At 38.5% G+C, this 23955-nt stretch overlaps 2 protein-coding genes across 3 annotated transcripts in view; one reads left to right on the top strand and one right to left on the bottom strand.

The window, feature by feature from the left end:
• LOC123518074 (importin subunit alpha-3-like) overlaps positions 1-10477 on the bottom strand; it is a 29950-nt gene extending 19473 nt beyond the window's left edge. Inside the window, exons 1-2 of the mRNA XM_045278659.1 lie at positions 10267-10477; positions 6968-7073 (exon numbers count right to left, since the gene is read on the bottom strand). Of these exons, the coding sequence (XP_045134594.1) occupies positions 6968-7073; positions 10267-10338 (178 nt within the window). The 5' untranslated portion in view covers positions 10339-10477. The remainder of the gene's footprint in view (positions 1-6967; positions 7074-10266) is intronic.
• A 7352-nt stretch (positions 10478-17829) lies between these two features.
• Positions 17830-22629, top strand: LOC123518073 (G kinase-anchoring protein 1-like). 2 transcript variants are annotated; one of them, XM_045278658.1, is made up of 7 exons: positions 17830-18077; positions 18803-18952; positions 19617-19814; positions 20550-20702; positions 21175-21315; positions 21773-21940; positions 22492-22629. In XM_045278658.1, the coding sequence occupies exons 1-7, from the start codon at positions 17892-17894 to the stop codon at positions 22531-22533; spliced, it is 1038 nt and encodes a 345-aa protein (XP_045134593.1). In that variant the 5' UTR covers positions 17830-17891; the 3' UTR covers positions 22534-22629. The 2 variants fall into 2 exon arrangements, with proteins under 2 accessions (XP_045134593.1, XP_045134592.1); XM_045278657.1 differs by having other exon boundaries at positions 17832-18077; positions 18800-18952.
• The last annotated feature ends 1326 nt before the right edge of the window (positions 22630-23955 follow it).

Genomic DNA, 23955 nt, shown 5'->3' with positions numbered 1-23955 from the left:
TGCAACCCACATTGCGCAATAATATTGAACGTCTAGGGGCCGCTTAATGTAATTTATATAGAAAATAAAAGTTTCAAGAACAAATAAGAAAATATGCAAATAAGATGAACAGAGAGAGAGAGAGAGAGAGAGAGAGAGAGAGAGAGAGAGAGAGAGAGAGAGAGAATTACTACACTAATTATTGATGAAAATTATAATAATAAAACAATCATATAATAATAAAACAATCATAATAATTGTAAATATGATGATAATAGCAATGTCATAAAGCATACAGTAATATTCATGTTAATAATGACAATAATGTGTGTATTTACCTAGTTGTAGTTTTACAGGGCCTGGGCTTTATGCTCGTGTGGCCCCGTCTCCATATCTACACTTATCCAATCTTACTTTAAAAGTGTGCACACTCGTTGCAGACACTACTTCTTCATCTAAACTGTTCCACGTCTCAATACATCTCATGGAAACTATATTTTTAATATCTCTCAGACATCTTCCCTTTCTCAGCTTTTTACTATGCGATCTTGTGCTTGGATGTCATATTCTTCTCTCAGGATCAGTTTCTCATTATCCACTTGGTCCATTCCGTTGATCAATTTATAGACTTGTATCAGGTCTCCTCTCTCCTTCTTTGTTCCAAGGTTGGTAGATCCATAGCCTTTAGTCTCTCCTCATATGTCATCCCTTCAAGTTCTGGGACCATTCTTGTAGCCATTTTTGTAGCCTCTCCAATTTTCTTATGTGTTTCTTTTATGAGGGGTCCACACTACTCCTGCATATTCCAATCTAGGTCTTATTATAGTATTTATCAATTTCTTCATCATTTCTTTGTCCATGTAGTGAAATGCTACTCCAATATTCCTCAGCAAATTATATGTTTCTCTAAAAATTCTATCAATATGGCTTACTGGTTGATTGTTTTCTTCCATCGTCACTCCTAAGTCCTTTTCCTTTTTGACTTTCTCCAGTTCTACTCCATCTCCCATCTTATAGATTCCCACAGGTCGTCTTTCACTCTTTCCCATTTCCATGACATGGCTTTTGTTCACATTGAATTCCATTTCCCACTTCTTACTCCATTCCCAGATCTTATTTAGGTCTTCTTGCAGTATTTCACAATCCTCCTTTTGCTTTATAACTCTGCACAGTTTCGTATCATCCGCAAACAAATTTATGTAGCTGTTCCCTCCTTCTGGCATGTGTGTGTGTGTGTGTGTGTGTGTGTGTGTGTGTGTGTGTGTGTGTGTGTGTGTGTGTGTGTGTGTGTGTGTGTGTGTGTGTGTGTGTGTGTGTGTGTGTGTGAGAGAGAGAGAGAGAGAGAGAGAGAGAGAGAGAGAGAGAGAGAGAGAGAGAGAGAGAGAGAGAGAGAGAGAGAGAGAGAGATTTTATCCATTGAGGTGACAACCTGATAAGCTTCTTCCTTAGGTCAAGAGGCGGAAGATTCAAAGTCGTAAAAGGTGTGAAATATTTTGTTAATCCTTTCTGCTTCCATCACTACCACTGCTACCACCACCACCACCACCACACCCTTGAAGTCTTTGACATTTGTAGACTCTACTATACAATATCAATATATGAATATCATGTTGATTTCAATAGTAAAACTTCAATGCTAAAAATGAAATATTAAATCTCTCTCTCTCTCTCTCTCTCTCTCTCTCTCTCTCTCTCTCTCTCTCTCTATATATATATATATATATATATATATATATATATATATATATATATATATATATATATATACATATATGAAGGATGAGGGTGGAGGAGGATGAGGATGAGGATGGTGGTGGTTGTGGAGTAGGAGTAGGAGGAGGAGGAGGAGGAGGAGGAAGATCAGAGAGATTGCTTAGCTACAATTCCTATGTGAACTGAGAAAACGAAATAAAGATAAAGATCACACACACACACACACACACACACACACACACACACACACACGCACACACAATAGGGTGGTGGAGGGGGAGATGGGGTGGTGACATTCTGAGGTCACGGGGAGGGACAGGGCATGGACCAGGAAGGGAGGGTCAAGTGGGTGGAGCTTGAAGGCTTAGTTTTTGAGGGAGTTTAACCAATCCAAGGGAACCTGAAGCCTTCACCTGGTGTGGATCTGCCAAGTATTGCTACTGGAAAATATATGGGCTAAGATGGCAAGGAGTTTACTGGTCGCATCTGTACATAATTTCTATATCAATATTCTTCTCCAAAAACTTACTGAATTGCCTGTAAACTTAGAGTAAAACCTTTTAACACTATACTATATATTCACTATACATGTACTATATATACTATATATTCATCCATTTCTATAAATTTTAAAAATCAAAAAAGAAATTTTCATTTGGGGTCCACTGCGGTACAGTGGAACCATACACACTTTGAGGTCTGAGGGGTCCCTAAGGACATGGGTTCAAATCCTGGCCACAGTCCAAGTCTAGAAAGGGCTTCCTTATTCGGGGTAATGGCTCCCTAACAGGTGGGGTTTCAAATAGGAGGTACCCCAAAAATACTCTCTTTAGCCCATAAATTTCCACAAAAAGCCCACATTGTATTAAAAATAAATAAATAAAAATACCTTTCCCTGATTATCAGAATATGTTCATTAATTAAAGAAAAATCCTTCAATACACTTATGAAATAATTTAGATTTCCTGAGAATGAAGCATTGATCATAAACTTTTTTTCACTTTAAGATACAATAAAAACTTGAAAAAATTATTTTCAACTCATACATAATTTTCATATCTATATTCTTTTCTCCAAATATTTACTAAATTGTTTGTCAAGTTAGAAGAAAATCTTTTATGGGAAAAGTTATTTAGTTTTTTGTACAGGTCCAGACCTGCATAAAAAACTTAAATATTTTTTTATTTCAAATACTTTTTTCTTATAATTATAATATGCTCTTTACTTAAAAAGAACCCTTCTATAACACTTATGACATGATTTAGATTTCCTAGGAATTTAGCTTTTTTCATTTTAAAATAAAACAAAAACAATTAAAAACTTACTTTCTCAACTGATACTTAAATTCTATACCAATATTTTTGATCTCCAGGAACTTCCTAAATTGTCTATCACCTTACAGAAAAATCTTTTAACACAAATAATTCTTTATATTTTTTACAGGTCTGGACCTGTGTTGAAAACAAATAAATAAATAAATAAATAAAAAAAAATGAAATACCCTTTGTATGATTAGTAGAATATGTTCTTAACTTAAAGACAATTCATTCTAAACCCTTACGAAACTATCTAAAGTTCATAGTATTACAGCACAGACCATAAAAATTTTTATCTTTAAGATAAAATAAAAACTAAGCTTTCAACAAATAGACAATTTTCACATCAATATTCCTCTTCTTCAAATAATTATTGAATTGTCTATCAGGTCAGAGTAAAGTCTTTTATTGCCAAGAATGTTTCAGTGTCTTTTCTCCCTAAAAAACTTTCAGGATGCACTGGCCCGCTGGTTGAGCAGTGGCAAATAGTTGGAACTGTTCGCGGGCTCAGAAGTGTTAAAAGACAATGAAAATATATTGATTATTGTTCACAACCACCAGGATACCTCAGGGACAAAGGATTTTAAGGAGTTGGGCCAATTTTATCTCTCAGTGTTGCCATAGAGGAAGTGTGTGTGTATGCAGAGAGTATTTACCACTATCACCCACACTCTTGCTCCCTCCCTCCCACCCTCATTTACTCCCCACTGCTGCTGCCAATGACTGAACATTCTGCCTCATTTACTAACCTTTATGATTCAGACACCTCATATTACAATCATTCTATATTCATTTGGTTGTAATGTCAGTGATATTAGAGGAATTGTTTCCCCTGCAATGGATTAATGAACATCCCACTGAATTCACTTGGCTTGTGTCCAAATCTGGTGGTGGCATAGTGGCATGGGTCAAGGAGTAGATTAAGGATGTAACCCATGACACCACAACATATCAAAGTATCTAACATGAATTTTCTGCTGTAAGACTATAAGATTAACAAACTGAATAATGTATATATACAGTAAACCCTGCATGTCTGACCAATTGGGGGAAAGGTTAATTCAAGTTATGTTTTTTTTTTTCCCCCACACTTTTTTGCATGCCTATTTGAGAGTTGAAATGGTTTGTGTAATGCATGACTTAAGTAGGTACTATATACATGGCGTGTGCACATGCACGCACAAACACACACACACACAGAATTTGAAAAATGTGAAGAAGGTGGAAAGGGTACAGAGGCTGGCAACAAGGATGGTACCAGGACTCAGGGAGTTAGACTATGAGGAAAGACTGAGGAAGCTGGGGCTGACCACATTAGAAGAGAGAAGAATAAGAGGAGACATGATAACTATGTATAAATTGACATACTGGACAGAAAGTTGATAAAGGTGACCACAAGTAATCACCTCCGAAGACATGGAAAAAAGCTAATAAAAGACATCTGTCTAAATGACGTGAGAAAATACAGTATCCCGCATCGTAGCATTGATAAGTGGAATAAACTGAGCAGTGATGTCGTTGACGCGTTGTCTGTCAATCAGATGAAAGACAGATATGACAGGAATGGACAAGGAGACAGGACACAGAGAGCTTAGCTCGGGCCCTGTAATACACAAATAGGTAAATACACACTATAATAAGACCCAGATTGGAATATGCAGGAGTAGTGTGGACCCCTCATAAAAAGAAACACATAAGGAAATTGGAGAGGCTACAAAAAATAGCTACAAGAATGGTTCCAGAATTTGAAGGGATGACATATGAGGAGAGACTAAAGGCTATGGATCTACCAACCCTGGAACAAAGAAGGGAGAGAGGAGACCTGATACAAGTTTATAAATTGATCAACGGAATGGACCAAGTGAATAATGAGAAACTGATCCTGAGAGAAGAATATGACATATATAGTTTCCCGCAGAGATGTATTGAGACGTGGAACAGTTTAAATGAAGAAGTAGTGTCTGCAACAAGTGTGCATACTTTTAACCCCTTCGCGCCAGATGTTAAAAAAGCCCGCCTGTATGATATACGGGTGGTAGTGCCGCGCAACCGAGCGCGGGAAACTCGTGCAAGCTTGTCATACTTGTCGCCTTTGTGTATTATGCTGCTATTTTTAGTCACTATATCGCCTTCAAGTGGAAAGTGGACGCTTTCTCTTGGAGAAGAGAGAGAGAGAGAGAGAGAGAGAGAGAGAGAGAGAGAGAGAGAGAGAGAGAGAGAGAGAGAGAGAGAGAGAGAGAGAGAGAGAGAGAGAGAGAGAGAGAGAGAGAGAGAGAGAGAGAGAGAGAGAGAGTGTGACATTTGCTAATATTTTAGACACAAGCGGGATGCATGTAGCTTATCTTTCAAGAGGAAGAGGGAAGGGAGGGAAGGAGAGGGAAACGAAGGAGAGAGAGAGAGAGAGAGAGAGAGATTAGAAAAATGTGTGTGTGTGTGTGTGTGTGTGTGTGTGTGTGTGTGTGTGTGTGTGTGTGTGTGTGTGTGTGTGTGTGTGTGTGTGTGTGTGTGTGTGTGTGTGTGTGTGTACAAGGCAAGGGACGATGTAACTTATCTTCGAGAGGGAGAGGGGAGGAGGGAAGGAGATGGGAGGGAGGAGATGGAGATGGAGATGGAGAGAGAGAGAGAGAGAGAGAGAGAGAGAGAGAGAGAGAGAGAGAGAGAGAGAGAGAGAGAGAGAGAGAGAGAGAGAGAGAGAGAGAGAGAGAGAGAGAGAGAGAGAGAGAGAGAGATGGGAACATTCTATGCCATTGGGTAATTTTAGACACAAGGCAGGATGCATGTAGCTTATCTTTAGTGATTGGTGGAGACAAGGATGGTGGGAGAAGCACTAGGATTTCAAAGACAGCATACGGCGTGTGTAGTTGGTATCCAACACACTATACGGGACAACTGAATGGAAGAAAGCTCAGAAAAGAAATATGACGTCTACGTAGGCGTCACCGTATAAGCTACTGGGGCTTCATGTTCATGACACCTACATAGGCGTCACCGTATTGAAGGGGTTAAAGTAAGATTGGATAAGTGTAGATATGGAGATGGGGCCACACGAGCATAAAGCCCAGGCCCTGTAAAACTACAACTAGGTAAATACACACCCGGTGGCTCAGTGGTTAGAGCGCTGGCTTCACAAGCCAGAGGACCGGGGTTCAATTCCCCAGCCAGGTGGAGATATTTGGGTGTGTCTCCTTTCACGTGTAGCTCCTGTTCACCTAGCAATGAGTAGGTACGGGATGTAAATCGAGGAGTTGTGACCTTGTTGTCCCGGTGTGTGGTGTGTGCCTGGTCTCAGGCCTATCCGAAGATCGGAAATAATGAGCTCTGAGCTCATTCCGTAGGGTAACGTCTGGCTGTCTCGTCAGAGACTGCAGCAGATCAAACAGTGACACACACACACACACACACACACACACACACACACACACACACACACACACCATGAGCTCTGCATGGCTCACACCTCTGTCATGATCCTGAATAATAGCCATTTATTATTTATTATTTTATCAGCCACCAACAGCATCTTCAGCTTTCTGAGACTTAGAAAATGCAGCCTTGCCCTTTGAAGCAATGGTAGAATTACAAAGGCAACAATAAGGCTACAGAGCTGAGGGAGACACTGCCATGTGCTTATCCAATATCCAACTTATTCGGGTCTAACTTAAGCGGGGTTTACTGTATGTATGTAAGTATACATATATAAAATTTCTTAACTTTTTCCCCTTTTCTTTCCTACTTTTGTGTTGGGTAACTAATGTAGCATCAGGTATGAGCCTGGAACAAACTACCCTTAAGTAGCACATAATATATTTCAACAGATACTATAACACTAAAATACCACACAAAATAAGTTCCTGGGATCAATAAGAGTAATTAGAGAAGGTACTCTCATGAACAGGCTAACTTGTAAACTGACTTGTGTTCATGATTCCACTGACAAAGGTGTATCAAGCTTGACTCACCTGTTGTGGAGTCTGTAACTGGCACATTTCTTCGTTTTAAAAAAGTTTCTTCTCTTTTGTTTTTTCTGAGTTCGACCGTGACTTCTGTTCTTCTTCTTCTCATTTCCTGTAAACAAAGAACATGAAATTTAGAAAACTTTTATGTTCTATTAATGACAATGGCACATCATATTTCACATAACACAAGAAAGCATACACAAAAGGAGGCAAAGTCATTCACTGATAACACTTTGGTATTGGTAGCCATGGACAAGATTCAAATAACCTTGTGCATTCATTTCCATTGTGTTCTAGGCTTACCATCAAATTCAGATCTTTGATTTACTACCAATCTAGTGGTAAAATCAAATATGTGAAAGTTTCTTTGTAGGTCAGAATAATTAAGATTGCAAGATGACACAAAACAGAATAAAAGTTAAGTCTTGATTACTGTCCATAACTATGTATTGTTACAATCAGCTCCCTGTTTATCATCATCTGAAGAAAGGGACAGAAAAAGAGTGGTGACCTCACACTACTACATATCTGCCCGTAACAAAACAAGAAATAAGAAAAGAACAGAGGAATCAGAAGAAAGAAGAAATGGAGAAGACAGATAGAATATGGAATAATGTGTTGGTCCATTCTAGAATGGTCATGTAAATCTTCACACTTCCATATCAGATATCTGCGATCAGGGAACAGAAGAGGCAATTAATAGTCAATACCAAGTAAGTAGTGGATAACAACAAACCTACACACCCAGGACACCAGAAAAATCAAGAGGAAAGCCATAAACCACCTGGAAGGTTAGCCTAAGGCAAAAGGGGATTAATAGTAATGACACAGGGCATAGGAAACAAAACAGAGAAAGTGAAAGAAGGCAAGAAAGTGATGTCAGAGCTGAGAAAGAGAAAGTCAAAATTACAAGGAAAAATAATCAGTCTATTGAAACATCCATTGTCCACTTAAACACTACCTTCAAAACAGCCTAATACCCTGACTGGCATTCTGTAACAAGCACCACACCTATGGGAGGATCTTATATATGAATGAGAAACATGAAGGGTTGATATGGAAAATGTTATGAAAAGTTAATTTTCTGAGTGAATTAGGCAGTCTGAAATATTAAGGGTCTGGAATCTGAATAATTTGAATATTGCATAACTAACTATCATGTCCACATTGTTGTACTTGGTTTGTTTTCCTTGTGTACAGTACTGGTAAGCACTCATGCCAATAAGCTTACTTGTAGCACTCTCTGAATAAACTCCTTATGACAACATCCATCAATCATCCTTATTTTCAAATTATCTAATTATTTTGGCTCTTAGAAGATTGTATGTGATAGTTAACATATTACATGTGACACAAGTTAGATAATGGAGATGCTTAGGAAGACAGGAAAGAAAACTTTAAACTGACCATGTGGAAAGAAGGAAAAAGGTATAGCTGTATGAGTAGTAAAGTAACAGGGATGTATAGAACAGTATGTAGTATTTGTTACACAGAGCCCCAAAGACAGAGAACAAGGAAAGAGAGGAGGAGACATATTTATAGAAGCAAAAGTGTATAATATAATTCAAATTGTTCAGATGTTCTTTAACCTTCCCTTCCTTTATATGTCCAAAGATAAAGGGACAAGGGAGTGACACCTTTCACTCTCCTCTCCCTGTCACTCTTTCCATAGAATTCATTCTTCACTCAAACAATTAAGTTTTCATTCTATTTAGCAATCCTTGGAATTGTTTTAGCTATTCTTACACTTCCATCTTTTGCTAACTTTTACATACACTCATGCTAAATTTCACTCACTCTAACTCTAACAAGCTTTTACAACCACCCCTGGTCTCATTCTCAACTTATCTTTCTCTAATTTTCATAATCTAGCTCACATTGGTTTTCTTCCTCAGCCTAAATGTCACTCACACTTATACTCATTTATTTCTTGCTATCTACAACTATTCTCACCTTATTAATGCCTCAACTTATGCTCATTTTATTAATTTTATTCAAGTTTACCCTCACTCACTTGCAACAATCTACTCACATACTCATGACACAAACTCAGTCACACACAGATTCACAACCCCTGCATTTTTAAGATGTGAAAAGAGGCAAAACTTTATTCCTTCAAAATATGGATGTGGATAGCATTTTAACAGCAGAGTCTTCACGGAGACGGATTACTGATATGATACTACAGTATGATCTAGCCTAATGGAGAAGCTCTCAAATATCAATCTCATAATATATACATGGAAAATGTGGACAGGAGGGTAAAGGTATGACAATGACTGGTGAGTGTATATGACAGTACATTGGTTAGGTTTGGATTCTCTTGATAAAACTACTTTTCTGATAATGATAATTTGTAGTTACATGCAAATTTTTGCAATCCTAACATAACTCCTACATACAATCTCTTAACTGATCCTTGAAAGACATAATGCAATGGTAATGGTGTTTATAACACTGAATTATGATGTTCCTTATCAGAAAAAATTTCAATCAATATTACAAGTAAAAATGGCATAATCTTTAAATAATAATGGACTTTTCACTCTCATAATAAATTCATTTCTAGATTAAACTCTTCATTTATGATACAAAGAATAAAAGAATAAAACAATTACCATTCTCGGATAGCTACATGGCAATATATATAACTGAAATATTAACTTTAAAATATCAACAAAGAGCTGTCATTGACAGTCAATGTTCTTACACCTAAATGCAGAAGCTTCTCAAATGTTAAAAGTATAACTGCATGGAGGAACAGTTCCACATTATTGAGAGTCAGTGTATGTTGCTTAGTTTGTTTAAAGAACATCTTTATGTCAATCTTGGCCAAACATCAAGTATATCTGACATAAAACTGGTAGTAGTTTAACTAGATCATGTATGATGAGAGAGAGAGAGAGAGAGAGAGAGAGAGAGAGAGAGAGAGAGAGAGAGAGAGAGAGAGAGAGAGAGAATGTCACACACCACCAATAAGTCAAACTGGAAAATAAAACCCACTCTAGCCTTCACTACGAACTCTTCTCTTGAGACCAACAACAATCACTACCCCACACACACACAGCTAATGTACATGCAGCCAGGGGCATAAACTACAGGGTGTGAAATAAGTTTCCGTGACCAAACACACCCAAACCACACTTACACTCAGATCTTTCCCCTTGTCCCTTAAGGCTCCTATTCTATCCTAAATCCGGTTATTTTGCTACCTGTTCACTCAATAATAAGTTAGGGATGCCAAATAGAGATGTGAAAGAAGGTGTTCCCGTGACCACACATTTCCAGACCGTCACACTTACATCCTGGTCCTTCCCCTTGTTCTTGAAGACTCCCATTCTGTTCTTAAACTGGTCATTTTGTTGCTTGTCCATGGTAGACTTGGATGTGAGCCTCTCTTGCCCCAAAACCAGCGTCCTTGCCCTCCCCTGAACACGTCCGGTGCCCGCAAGACAGACAGACAGACCGCTTGACGTCACACTCCGGGCCTTAAACCAAGCCTTCCATTGGCTGGTTTAGTTCAGTTGTTGGTCGCGAGTCTAGCCTTTATATCGGCACTCCCTGACATGTCCCTACTCACTATCTGCATTTGTTTGTTTGTCTTATTTCCCCCCTTTCTCCTTTCTTCCTGTCTACAACCTGCATGTTATTATTTCTTTCACTTTCTTCAATACTGTCAGTGTCACGCTCCCTCTTCTCTCCGACCCTGAGACGAGAGCATTGATTTGCGCCGCCTCTTACCTATCATTATTATATATTTTTGCTCCAACTTTATTTTTGGGATTTTTCTACTTTTATTAATTGTTTTGGACGTCTGGGTGTCTTAGGAACTAATATTTTGTGAATGTGGCGAGTCGTGTGGAGTATAACAAGCTGCCGATGCCTCCCTATCACTGCTGCCTAGGTACTCTACATTATATCCCCCCCAGCTCTATGTTCATGTCGTTTTATAAGTTTATATCAATATTGGATGTTCATACTCATGTAGAATTGTTCTTTATAGATGTGATGGGTACTGTGTGTTATTTTAATAAGTAATTTGTATGAGATAGTATTTGTTTACTATTGGAGCAACCAATCGTGGAAGACCTTTCATACCGCTTCGAGTTCGATCAAAGTTGAGCAAGAAATACACCAACAATGTATACGATCTCTAGATATGAAATTACATTACTTATAATATACGGAGTGTTGTATTTGTATGTGTAACGCATAATCTAGATCAGTGGCATTTCATCACAACCTCCCGTCATTAAATAAAAGTATAATGATGAAATATATAAATAAATTGGTGGCTGCAGTTTTGAAGTCGAATTCTATTTTGTACTTTTCATTATCTAGAAAATGTGATTCCTTGACATAGGTCTTGTTTTACATCAATGACTTACTTGTTTGACAGATCTTGATCTTGATCTTGATGGTATAGGTTGACGCAGAATTTCTTCTGAGTCAGGCCTTTGTATCGGCAGCGCCTGTAGGGAAAATAAGAAAAGAAAAAAAACAACAAAGAGGGCAATCATCATCTTTCACACCACTAGTTTCTGCATCTAGCACGCCACATTCTCTCCAGGAACTCTTTTACAGCCTCAATCATCCTTTCATTCGTCTCCCCACAGAGTCCCAGCAGCACCACCATCCATTCCCTTCCTGTCATCTCCACTCTGTCATGCTCCAGCTCCCTCAGCACCACTTGTATCATCTCATACCTGTCTCTGGCATACTTCACACACTCCAGCACCACATGCTCCACTGTCTCATCCTCTCCCATGTCACACATCTGGCACACTTTGCTGCGGGACTCAAACCATCTATAATTCCTTGCATTCACATCCATGCACTGTGCCCTAGCTCGGAAGAGAAGGTCCCCACCCAGGCTTCCAGCATACCACTTTTCATACATTGGGGCCTCTTTCTCTCTATACCATTCCAAGGTACTCTTTTGCTCAATCCTATTTCTCCAGTCACTCAGTCCCACACCTTTCACTACTCTGTCTATCTCACTCCTCCACTTCCTTACACCCCATTCTCTACCCTCTCCATTTCTAACAATCATACTCCAGTCTTCTCTAAGTGCCTTCCTTCTACCTGCTGAAAAGCCCAACTAGCTATTAGACCACTCTTCACCACCATCCTGACACACTTTTTCCCCACTTGCTACTCCTGACATTCCACAGAAACACTTTTCTCACTATTCTAGCATCATTCATTCGTTCTAACCTAGCCTTATACCGTAGGGTCGCTTTTACATACCTTTCTCTAAAAGTGCTCCAACCCATATCACCCCTAAGAGCCTCTACTGCTGCATATCTAGGTGCATTAAGTGCCATTCTTGCAACTCTATTCTGCCCTATTTCTAACTTTTCTAGTTCACTCTCATTCCATGCAATCACATCCATACCATACATGATGCTCGGAACAGCCACGCTCTTCCAAACTTCTCGCAGCACGTCATATTTACTCGCCCTCATCCTTGCTGCACTTCCTAGCCGACCTACCCACTGACTCACCATGCTTATCTTCTCATTCTTTGTCTTCACGCAGCCAACCGGACTCATCCACATCCCCAGGTACTTGTATTCATCTGTCTGTTGCATCTCATTCTCACCTAGTCTCCACACTGAGTTCCTCTCATCCTCTGACCCATTCACAACCATTACCTTGCTTTTTTCACTGCTAAAACCTCACTCCAAAGTCTCTTCCATACCTATCTACAACTTCAAACAAACTCTGAAGCTCTTCTGCCGACTCACTCATAACAACATCATCTGCATACAAGAGCACACATATCTTATCATTACCCACATTTACACCTGCATTCATTCTCCTCAATCTAGCAGCCAGTTCCTCTGTATATAAGCTCAAGAGCTAGGGTTGGTGATAATATGCAACCCTGCCTAACTCCTCTTTCACTCTTCACCCAGTCTGTCTCTACATCTAGTATATACTTAACTCTTGTATCTACATACATACTTCGCACTATGTTAACTATCTTTGCACTTAGCCCAATCTTTTCTAGCACTCTACCTAGCATTTCTCTGTTCACCCTATCATATGCTTTCTCTATGTCTAGAAAACCTAACAGTGTGTGTGTGTGTGTGTGTGTGTGTGTGTTTAACGGTAACAAAAAAGGAAGAAGAAAAAAAATGAAGTCACATTGTCACTGATTTGATTAAATTTGAAACATCACATTGCATGCATTTATGTGAAAGGAAAGCCGGACATACTGATGACACATAGACGTGAGACGTGCATAGATGTATTTAAGTAAAATGTTATTGATGTGCTATAAAAGTTTAAAGGGACGTATTTCACTGTTAATGCAACAATAAATGTATCAATTAGTCATAGACTTAACGTCACCGCTCCCTTTTGCCTTGAGCACAAGCACAACAGAAAGCAAGGAATTACTGACTGACAAGCTATGGCCAAGCCATATAGTACATTAATTCCGACATCACGAACCATACAATTCACCATCGTAGGGAACGTAGGTATATATGTACAGTACATATATGCACATTCTGGGACCGCAACTGGCAGTATAAGACGTGATCGAGGTAGCTATAATTATTACCTATATTAATATCAAGACAGATTATGCTTCCCATGACATACCTAAGCAAAGTTATTCAATGTCATAGTTTGTCGTATCACATAGGTATCATTCTGAAGGAAACGCTGCATGGCGCCGATCGAGCGGCCGGATGAATATTCACGTGAGGAGGCACACAGGTATAAAATGATGCGCACAAGTGAGCTGAAGATGAACAACAAAAATCAGTCTGCATACCTCATTGTCAGAGAGAAACATTCGGACGAAGCAGATCGAGCTGTTGTCATTAACTGATCCCTATCACGTACACTACACCTGCTTAAGATTGCAAGCTGTGTGTGAAGCACAAGCTGCATGGGATTCCACATGAAGGCCTTATAGATCTATTGTTTTACCAACACGTACATCATGGTAATACAGATATACGTATATATATATATATATATATATATATATATATATATATATATATATATATATATATATATATATATATATATATATATATATATATATATATATATATATATATATATATATATATATATATATATATATATATATATATATATATATATATATATACACACACACACACACACACACACACACACACACACACACACACACACACACACACACACACACACACACACACACACACACACACACACACACGTCCAGTAGCTCAGTGGTTAGAGCACTGGCTTCACAAGCCAGAGGACCGGGGTTCGATTCCCCGCCCGGGTGGAGATATTTGGGTGTGTCTCCTTTCACGTGTAGCCCCTGTTCACCTAGCAGTGAGTAGGTACGGGATGTAAATCGAGGAGTTGTGATCTTGTTGTCCCGGTGTGTGGTGTGTGCCTGGTCTCAGACCTATCCGAAGATCGGAAATAATGAGCTCTGAGCTCGTTCCGTAGGGTAACGTCTGGCTGTCTCGTCAGAGACTGCTGCAGCAGATCAAACAGCAGATCAAACAGTGAAACATACACGCCCGGTAGCTCAGTGGTTAGAGCGCTGGCTTCACAAGCCAGAGGACCGGGGTTCGATTCCCCGGCCGGCTGGAGGAGATATTTGGGTGTGTCTCCTTTCACGTGTAGCCCCTGTTCACCTAGCAGTGAGTAGGTACGTGATGTAAATCGAGGAGTTGTGACCTTGTTGTCCTGGTGTGTGCCTGGTCTCAGGCCTATCCGAAGATCGGAAATAATGAGCTCTGAGCTCGTTCCGTAGGGTAACGTCTGGCTGTCTCGTCAGAGACTGCAGCAGATCAAACAGTGAAGCACACACACACACACACACACACTATATTATAGGTACTATACCTGTTCTCTTTGTATCTATGTATCCCCTAACAAAAGGTTGTGCCACCGTGCACGAGTTTCATAAAGAAAGAAATCTAACGCAAGGCAAATCCCAAACGATCTTGTGCTAATGTACGTCTCATATCTGTATGAGAGCCAAGAGCAAGCTGACTTAATCAATGTTTTATGAGTTTTGAGAGTGTAGGATGTGGATTACATATATATACGTAGGACAAGATATATGACTTGATCCATGCCAGATGCAGTCACTTAATACGTTCGATCAACATTCAAATGTTAATTTTGACACAGAATTAAAACTTTGGTGGATTCAAAGAGGATACTGGAATAGCAGAACATGACAAAGAAATTGTCGGCAGAGAAACCCAATAGAGAGAAAACAATTTAGACAGAATAAACTGAATATTACGTAATGGTTAGAGGTTAGGAAAAAGCTTGAAGATGTTTGGTTCATCTCCAAGGCAATAACACGTACCTACTGTAGGAATGTTAATAAGTTGTTCCATTCATATATGCAATTAGCAGAGCAAATAGTGCGTACGTAGTGCACATGAACATATACTGTGTGTATGAAAAAGCCTCATTTGAGTACACGTGCGTATACATATGAATACATATTTGAGAATATATTTTGTGGACGTATAGTTAGTGATGTGTTGCTTGCTGTGTACAGACTTGCCCCCTTTCTGCAGCACTAATGGAAGAAAAGCTGACACAAGCGTATCAGTTGACCTCTGCATGAGGCGATAAGGGTCATGAGAGTAGTCGTGTGTGTGTACCTAATTCACCACGGTCGCCTGCGGGTCACCCAGCCAATCTTCCCCATTACGGAGCGAGCTCAGAGCTCATAGACCGATCTTTGGGTAGGACTGAGACCACAACACACTCCACACACCGGGAAAGCGAGGCCACAACCCCTCGAGTTACATCCCGTACCTGTTTACTGCTAGGTGAACAGGGGCTACACATGAAGAGGCTTGCCCATTTGCCTCGATCGCCGCTTTCCGGGACTCGAGCTCGGACCCTCTCGATTGTGAGTCGAGCGTGCTAACCACTTCATTACACTGTCAGCCACCTCCTAGCTTTTTTCTTTTGATCATATGCAACTTTTCAGTCTTTTGTATAGTTCTTCTATCAAGCTTTATAATCTGGAAGACCTAATTGATTTTCTATTTCCTATTTTCTTCCACTGGGTTAAAATTGGGTATATTGATATTATCTACACATTAAAAGTGGTTTTAGAATAAGTGCTGTTATACTTTTAATTACATTACTAACAAACATGTTGCAAGATTACTATTCTACATAACAATACAATTAGACACAGGACTACATATCTAGATTTATGTTCACCTTGCATACATAGATGCAAATTTTCTTCTGTACACTCCTTGTGTGTTTGATACAGTACTTTGTGTGTTTCACTGTTTGATCTGCTGCAGTCTCTGACGAGACAGCCAGACGTTACCCTACGGAACGAGCTCAAAGCTCATTATTTCCGATCTTCGGATAGGCCTGAGACCAGGCACACACCACACACCGGGACAACAAGGTCACAACTCTTCGATTTACATCCCGTACCTACTCACTGCTAGGTGAACAGGGACTACACGTGAAAGGAGACACACCCAAATATCTCCACCCGGCCGGGGAATCGAACCCCGGTCCTCTGGCTTGTGAAGCCAGTGCTCTTACCACTGAGCTACCGGGCGTGTGTGATTTACTGCTTGATCTGCTGCAGTCTCTGACGAGACAGCCAGACGTTACCCTACGGAACGAGCTCAGAGCTCATTATTTCCGATCTTCGGATAGGCCTGAGACCAGGCACCCAGGCACACACCAGGACAACAAGGTCACAACTCCTCGATTTACATCCCGTACCTACTCACTGCTAGGTGTACAGGGGCTACACGTGAAAGGAGACACACCCAAATATCTCCACCGGCCGGGGAATCGAACCCCGGTCCTCTGGCTTGTGAAGCCAGCGCTCTAACCACTGAGCTACCGTGTGTGTGTGTGTGTGTGTAAGAATTAACTAACTATGGAGTAATTGTCATACAGTACCGTCCTGTAGTTGCGTAAAAATGAGTGCATGTATTGTATAAGTAGCAAATATTTTTAACAGTATTGATAATTTGCATGACTCATATTTAATTTCCTGCAAGCAAGAAAGTGTACCGCATGGCAGAGGTCGATACCTTGTGGCACTGAGTGATGAGAGTCCATGGGTATAACTATCAAGACCGCGAGGTGACAAGGCGTGTGAGGAAAGAGATAAGCGAGCTGGGGATCGAAAACTGGTTGTCCTTTAATTTCAGACATGATAAAAGTATAGCACGTAGTACGTACGTAATTATAAAACCGTATCCCACCCAGGCCCATCATTCTCTTGATCTTGCTGTGTCCGGGAGAAGTACGATTCAGACTCACCTGATCATTCTGATTAAGAACAGTTATACATGGCAGAAAGAGGAAATCACTCTTCTCCTTATGTCCAAATATTACATAACAGTATACAAGTCATAGTGGAATACAAGTAGGCACGCGCACCTTTAGTCACATCTTAACTCGTAAGGACTATCTTATGATACTGCTTAATTCAGTGTCATCCTTTCTCATCTCAAATCAAGAAAGGGAGCTGTTATTACGACAGATTACACTCTGCAATCCAATGAACACTATCTCAACTCAAATCAAGAAAGGGAGCTGTTGTTACGGCAGATTACACTCTGCAATCCAATGAACACTATCTCAACTCAAATCAAGAAAGGGAGCTGTTGTTACGGCAGATTACACTCTGCAGTCTTTCTACTACCGTATGGATTCGGCTCAAGTGGCTGCATGCCTCTTTTCTCTTTCAATGATTGTAAAGATAAAATAAGGAAATAAGCCTGTGTATATAATACTTATAAAATATCCAATAATTTACACAATAGCATAAGGATAGAAAATGGTAGAAAGCAAAGAACAGCAGTGTTAATGAGCCGACAGAAGGGAGACGCCGAGACAGAGACAGACTGATCATCACACCACCACTACCTTCATCTCAACCATGGCAGGACGTGTGGGATTCGCCGTACTGGGCAACGACGTGGACCTGGACGAGCGGGCAGGGAGGAAGAAAGGTGACAAGAGCAAGCCCAAGAATGATGAGGTTAACAAAAAGACGGCTGGAAACAAGCTGCCCAATAAGAAGAAGAAGCCTGCTGCTGGTGTTGCTGCTGCTGCTGAGATAGGGGTGTGTGTCATCTGTGTGTGTGTGATGGAGGGGTTGAGAACTGTTACCTAAGCTATATATCGTTCCATTATGGGATTGATTTAAGATTTAGGTGGTGGTTCATGACTCGGGGCCTGTCGTATATTCTGTGTGCTATCAGCCACCTCCCAGCTTTTTTCTTTTGATCATATGCAACTTTTCAGTCTTGTATAATTCTTCTATCAAGTTTCATAACCTGGAAGATCTAACTGATTTTCTATTTCCTATTTTCTTCCACTGGGTTAAAATTGAGTATAATAATATTATCTACACATTAAAATAGGTTTAGAATAAGTGCTGTTATACGTTTAATTACATTATTAAGAAACATGATGCAAGATTACTATTCTACATAATAATACAATTAGACACAGGACTACATATCTAGATTTATGTCCACCTTGCACACATAGATGGAAATTTTCTTCTGTACACTCCTTGTGTGCTTGATAAAGTACTTTGTTACTTGCAGCTGTAAGTCACTCTTTATACTCGTATGAAGCCATGCCAAAGGCTCTTAGTCCAACAAAGAAGGTATATCTGAATTGCCTTAGGCTAGTAAGGGTTATAAATATTTTAGTGCTTAGTTGTTACATAAGGTTAGAGTTACTTCCAGAGACTTAAAAGTTATGGTAGATTAAGATTAAGTTTGATTCATGTCTCATTTTAATCAGAAATCACTAATCTTCCCTTTTATCCTCCAGCAGCAGCAACAAGGGCATGCCAAAAGTAAAGGCAAGAAAAAATGTGGGAAAGCCACAGATGGTGTAAATGGAAATGATAAAGAAGCGCAAGCAAAATGTAATGAACAGACGAACTCTAGACTGGATGATGACTGGCAGCGGAGAGATGATGAGGCAAGTCACACTACCTTTATTGACCTGAACATATCTAAGCTTCAGTTGACCATGGAGAATATATTATGATGATCACTTAGGTTGGATAAATTTTATGTAATTAAGTTTTTATTGTATTTTTTGCTATAAATTGATTGCCGGCCAACTAACCTGTGAAAGAAGGTATAAGGTTTCATAGGTAATACCGGTAGCAGTGGAGAATCAATTATGCTTGATATGGTACTCGTAGTCTAACTTTAAGTATGAAAAGTAAATGTCAGTTGACTTGACAGTGTATATATAATTTTTATTTAATCATAATGTAGCATTCAAAATATACTCTTACCTGATATTTTCATACCCGAGGGTTGATTAACACAGACCATGTTCAGTATGATAGATCAGATGAAATGAGGCGTTCACTTGATATTTCCTAAGACTTCATACAGATTTAGGTAATAATATTACAGAAGACTTATTTGCACTTTAACCTTTAGGAATAAGGTTGTGATATATGAAGATCTCTTGTATTACTTTTGAAGGATGAATTAATTTCTATTTTTCTTTTATTGAATTTTGAAAAGATTTGTATAATTATGTTTAGTCTTTTCTAGGAAGACAAACACACAAGTATTAAGGTACTCTGAAGATTTAATCATACTTGAAAGATTTTTTTTTGCTCCAGTTTGTTCGCGATGAGAATGAAAGGTGCTTACGAGAAGCCATGATGCTGTCCAAACTAGACTTTGAAGAAAAGAAAGACTTTTATGCACAAATGAAGAAGGAACAGCAAGATGATCATAAAGGAGGGAAAGGAAAAAAGAAGAAAGACAAGCCACTAACAATGAGTTTAGACCAATTCAATAGTCTCCGTCCAGACCAGGTATGGCCAACAGGTGATCAAGACCATGATTGATTACATGCAGATGATGGAATAGGAGTAGTTTGAGTGAACTGACTTAATTTCTTAATGAAACACACCAATGTGCCAGATATGAGTAGTATGTTGTACTAGTAGTGCCAGCAAAATATTTAGGTTACATTAGGTGTGCTCAACTCATTTTATCCTCTTATAAGCCACACTACCCTCACATGTCACTCCTGTCCTCTGTAAGGGCTGGAGCACACGAGCGACTCTATGGCACCATGTTGTGGCAGAGATGTTGGTCTCCATGAATTTCCATTGTTTAGAAACTGTCCCACGCACACAAGCGTCTGTGGCAAGTGACATGGGGCAACAAAGTCACTTGTGTGCTCCTGGTCTAACTCTATCATTCAACACCTTACCTATGACAGCCATGGTTTTCACACATGCACAAAAAAAAAAAAAAAAAAATAAATAAATAAATAAATTAATTAATTAATTAAAAATGTATAAATAGATAAATAAGTAAATAGTCATCATTAGGGTTATATTATTTATTAATTTATTAATTTATTTTATTTTATTTTTCCACTTTTTATTTAATAAAAATACTATTGTACTCCAATTATTATTAGTAATATTTATTTTTTTTTTACCATAATGATATTATTTTTTTGTACTTTGATCTTCCATCAATTTATTACATTAGTGCATGTGTGATGATGATAATTATGATGATGATGTGATTCACAGCTGACTGGGAGACATGAACCTGAAGAGGCAGAAAGAATTCCTTCGGAACCAATACAAGGTGAAGAGAAGTTTTTTGAAAATATAGAAGAGGCAGCAAGGAAAACCCTGGAGAGGGAAAGTAGACATGAGAACTACAAGGTTACAGCAGGGCAGGTAATGGTATTCCAGCTTTCAGGCTCACTATCATTTGGCTCTGCAGTTTTATTTGATTTTATCCTTGAAAGTTAAGGAAGATAGTAGCATTTTGAAGTCAGCATTATTAGTGTATGATTGATTACTTCCTTTGGCTGACTGCAGACTGAATGAAGTTCATGAATACTACATGATATTTTGCTACATATAATTTTTTATCAGAAATTAAGAAAAGAGTGACATGGTGTGATGTATAGGCTGCACAAACATTGTGGAGTTGTAAGGAAAATTTCTCAGTATTTATGTCATATAATTTAATTAATACACATAAATGTCACCCTCTCCATCATAGAAGGGCTTCCAAAAGAGGAAACCTGTTGCATTAACCCTATAAGAAAAAATAAGAGCCTTTAACAAAGTAATGATGATAAAGATATTGAATACCAGCAAAGCATCAAAATCAATGTGTCTAAATACTAGCACTCCTTTACAGTTTAATCAAACACTACGTGCCTCCCAGTATGAAGCTGAATTAGAGAAGAGGGACTTTGAAATCCAGGCACTAAGGTTAGAAGTTGATTCCCTGAAGGATGACCTCAAACTGGTCAAAGGTAGAAATAAAAAGTTATGCGAGGTAAGATCTGTATGTTGTGTGTGTGTTTTATTTTGATAAACCTTATGTGACAGATAAAGCACTGCTATGTTCATAGTCAGTAATATTTCTGTAATTTCTAGCATTTTTCTTCAGCTGTCTGCTTTCCAAATTTTGTATAGAGCTAAACTACTCCTATCCTATAGTTGCTGCCTATTGGAGTTAGGTGATATTAACTACAGCATATTGTCACCCAAATAAACAAAGTAGTTAAAGTAATTTTTAGACAATTTCTGGATATTTGTGTGAATGCAGATGTGATTTTGGCAGAACTTATAAATAGATAAGGAAATAGGTAAAAAAAAAAAAATCTGAACTTCCTCCATGGAATTGAATCTGTTGGTTAGATTTGTAAAGAGCATGTTAAAAGGAGTTTGGCATTAGTGATGGTGAATGCATATATTTAGAGGTTTTGACTAATTACATCAAATCATTTCAGGTAATATCTGCATCAGAAATGAAGAGCAAAGCAGAACTTGTAGTTGAATTAGATAAAATGACCAAAGTCCGAGATGAACTAACTCAAGAAGTCTTAAATCTTTCGGCACAGTTAGAGCAAGAGAGATCTAAAGTCAATATACTTACTCTTGATGTTAAGAAAGCTCATGTAAGTATTTTGCTTAATTTCTCTCTCTCTCTCTCTCTCTCTCTCTCTCTCTCTCTCTCTCTCTCTCTCTCTCTCTCTCTCTCTCTCTCTCTCTCTCTCTCTCTCTCTCTCTCTCTCTCTCTCTCTCTCTCTCTCTCTCTCTCTCTCCACATTTTTTGAAAGCAGAACATTTGACAGGTAACTGTCTCTTGACCTTCCACAAAATAATAAATTTTTTTCCCACATCTGCTTTTATGTGAAAGGAAAGCTTTGAATACTTTGTAACAACAGCAAAATTTCAGTCCATATTGTATCAAACAATTATTTGCTTGACTTAACTGAAAGTGGCAGTGAGTTGCATTGAAGAAGAGATAAACATGTTTCCATCCTCATAATTTCACAAAACAACCCCATTTTCCCTTAAGAAATTGGCTAAGTTATGAGTCTCTTCCACTTGTACTGGTAGATGACCTCTTCCTTGATGTTTCTCCTCCTCATGTCTTCTTTCATTTTCACAAGGACTGATGGTTTTATTTTTATGTATTTATTTATTTATTTATTATTTTTTTCAGGGCAAAAAGAAGCAGAATGCAGAAGCAGGACACAAGGAATAAGAGTTTAACTATGTTTTTTTCTGTAAACATTCATGTGGTAACAATTTTTGTAAAATGAAGTTCTCAAATAAAATTGATATTGTTAGGGGTTTGATGGAAATTTTTTTTAGTAAAGGACAGTCTTTATAAGAAGTACAAATAAATGTAAGATCATCTGATTGCTAAGAAAAAATTGGGGTTTATATTTTTAAAATTTAATTGATTTAGTGAAGTTTTCAGAGTGATATCACTGTTATAGCTAATAATAATTGGCAAGATAAAATGTTCTGTTGAAACATTTATGAAGTCCAAGTTATTTATGTTCTCCTGATTGGTGCTGAAGTGAACATAGTATTTATCATTTAGGGAGCCAAGAGTCACCTGAGCTCAAGGAATCACTTAATATGGCAATCCCATCACTTGTATTACCACAATAACTCGGGAATCTATTCTGCTTAATCTTTGTGTTACTGCTACAGAGTGGCAGGGTGGGAAAACCTTGCTGTTGTTAGCGTGTGAGCTGAGCTGAGCAGTGCGGCATGCTTCAATGTTTGGTGCCAGTGATGACACTGATCTCTCCTTATAATTTCATTATTAACAGTTGTTATTGTTTTTTATTGTAATTATTATTATTATTATTATTATTATTATTGTTTTATTATTAAAAGAATTATTATAATTATGATTATAATGGTTATTATTGCTTTATATTAAATTTTGTAAAATTCATCATATCTGGGATTTTATTAAGTTTTAAAACTTATGATTTCCTTTTTTTTCATTTGGATTCTTTTGTTTTGTTCATTCCACATGAATGAAGAATGGCTCATTGTAAAAATGAAAAGAAAAAAAATCTATTATTACTAGTCTGGTGAGGCTCATCAAGGTGGGGTGAGGGTGGTCAGCCCAGCCATTACACCAGGGCCAAAGGGTCTTTGAGGGAGGATAATAATTTACAACCTTTCCCCAACCCCTTTACCTACTTGCTGTAGACAAAATTGAGTAGACTTGTTGATATGGGTGATTTCCAATGGGTGATGCAAATTGTGAAAATGCCTTTGAAAACCTCAGGAATTTCTACATGGGCCACTTGAAAGTAGTTGAGATTTGGGAGGAAAGGCAGTCTCAGGGTTTGAATGCTTAGCTAAGCAAATTCTGAATAAGGGATCAAGCAATTCTTCCACACTGAAGCTTTTTTTGATCCAGGAGACATGGATACCATATGGATACTTGTTAAGAAGTTGCAACTCCACTGTCTAGCAAGATTAAGGGACAGCAATCATGTGTGTTATCTTGGCTGTAATATATAGAGCTGAGTTACAGTCCTTTGATCTTGCAAATAATTATGTATATCCCTTGACTTGATTACCTGTTCTAGTCCATTCCAACTTTTTTTCTTTTAAAAGAGACAATATGTATGTATTTTCACTTGAGCTTCATCCT

Source organism: Portunus trituberculatus, chromosome 43 (assembly GCF_017591435.1).
Source record: "Portunus trituberculatus isolate SZX2019 chromosome 43, ASM1759143v1, whole genome shotgun sequence".
In the NCBI taxonomy this organism is placed as follows: domain Eukaryota; kingdom Metazoa; phylum Arthropoda; class Malacostraca; order Decapoda; family Portunidae; genus Portunus; species Portunus trituberculatus.
The sequence above is the reverse complement of the archived record's forward strand: the minus strand, read 5'-3'. Positions and strand labels throughout refer to the sequence as shown.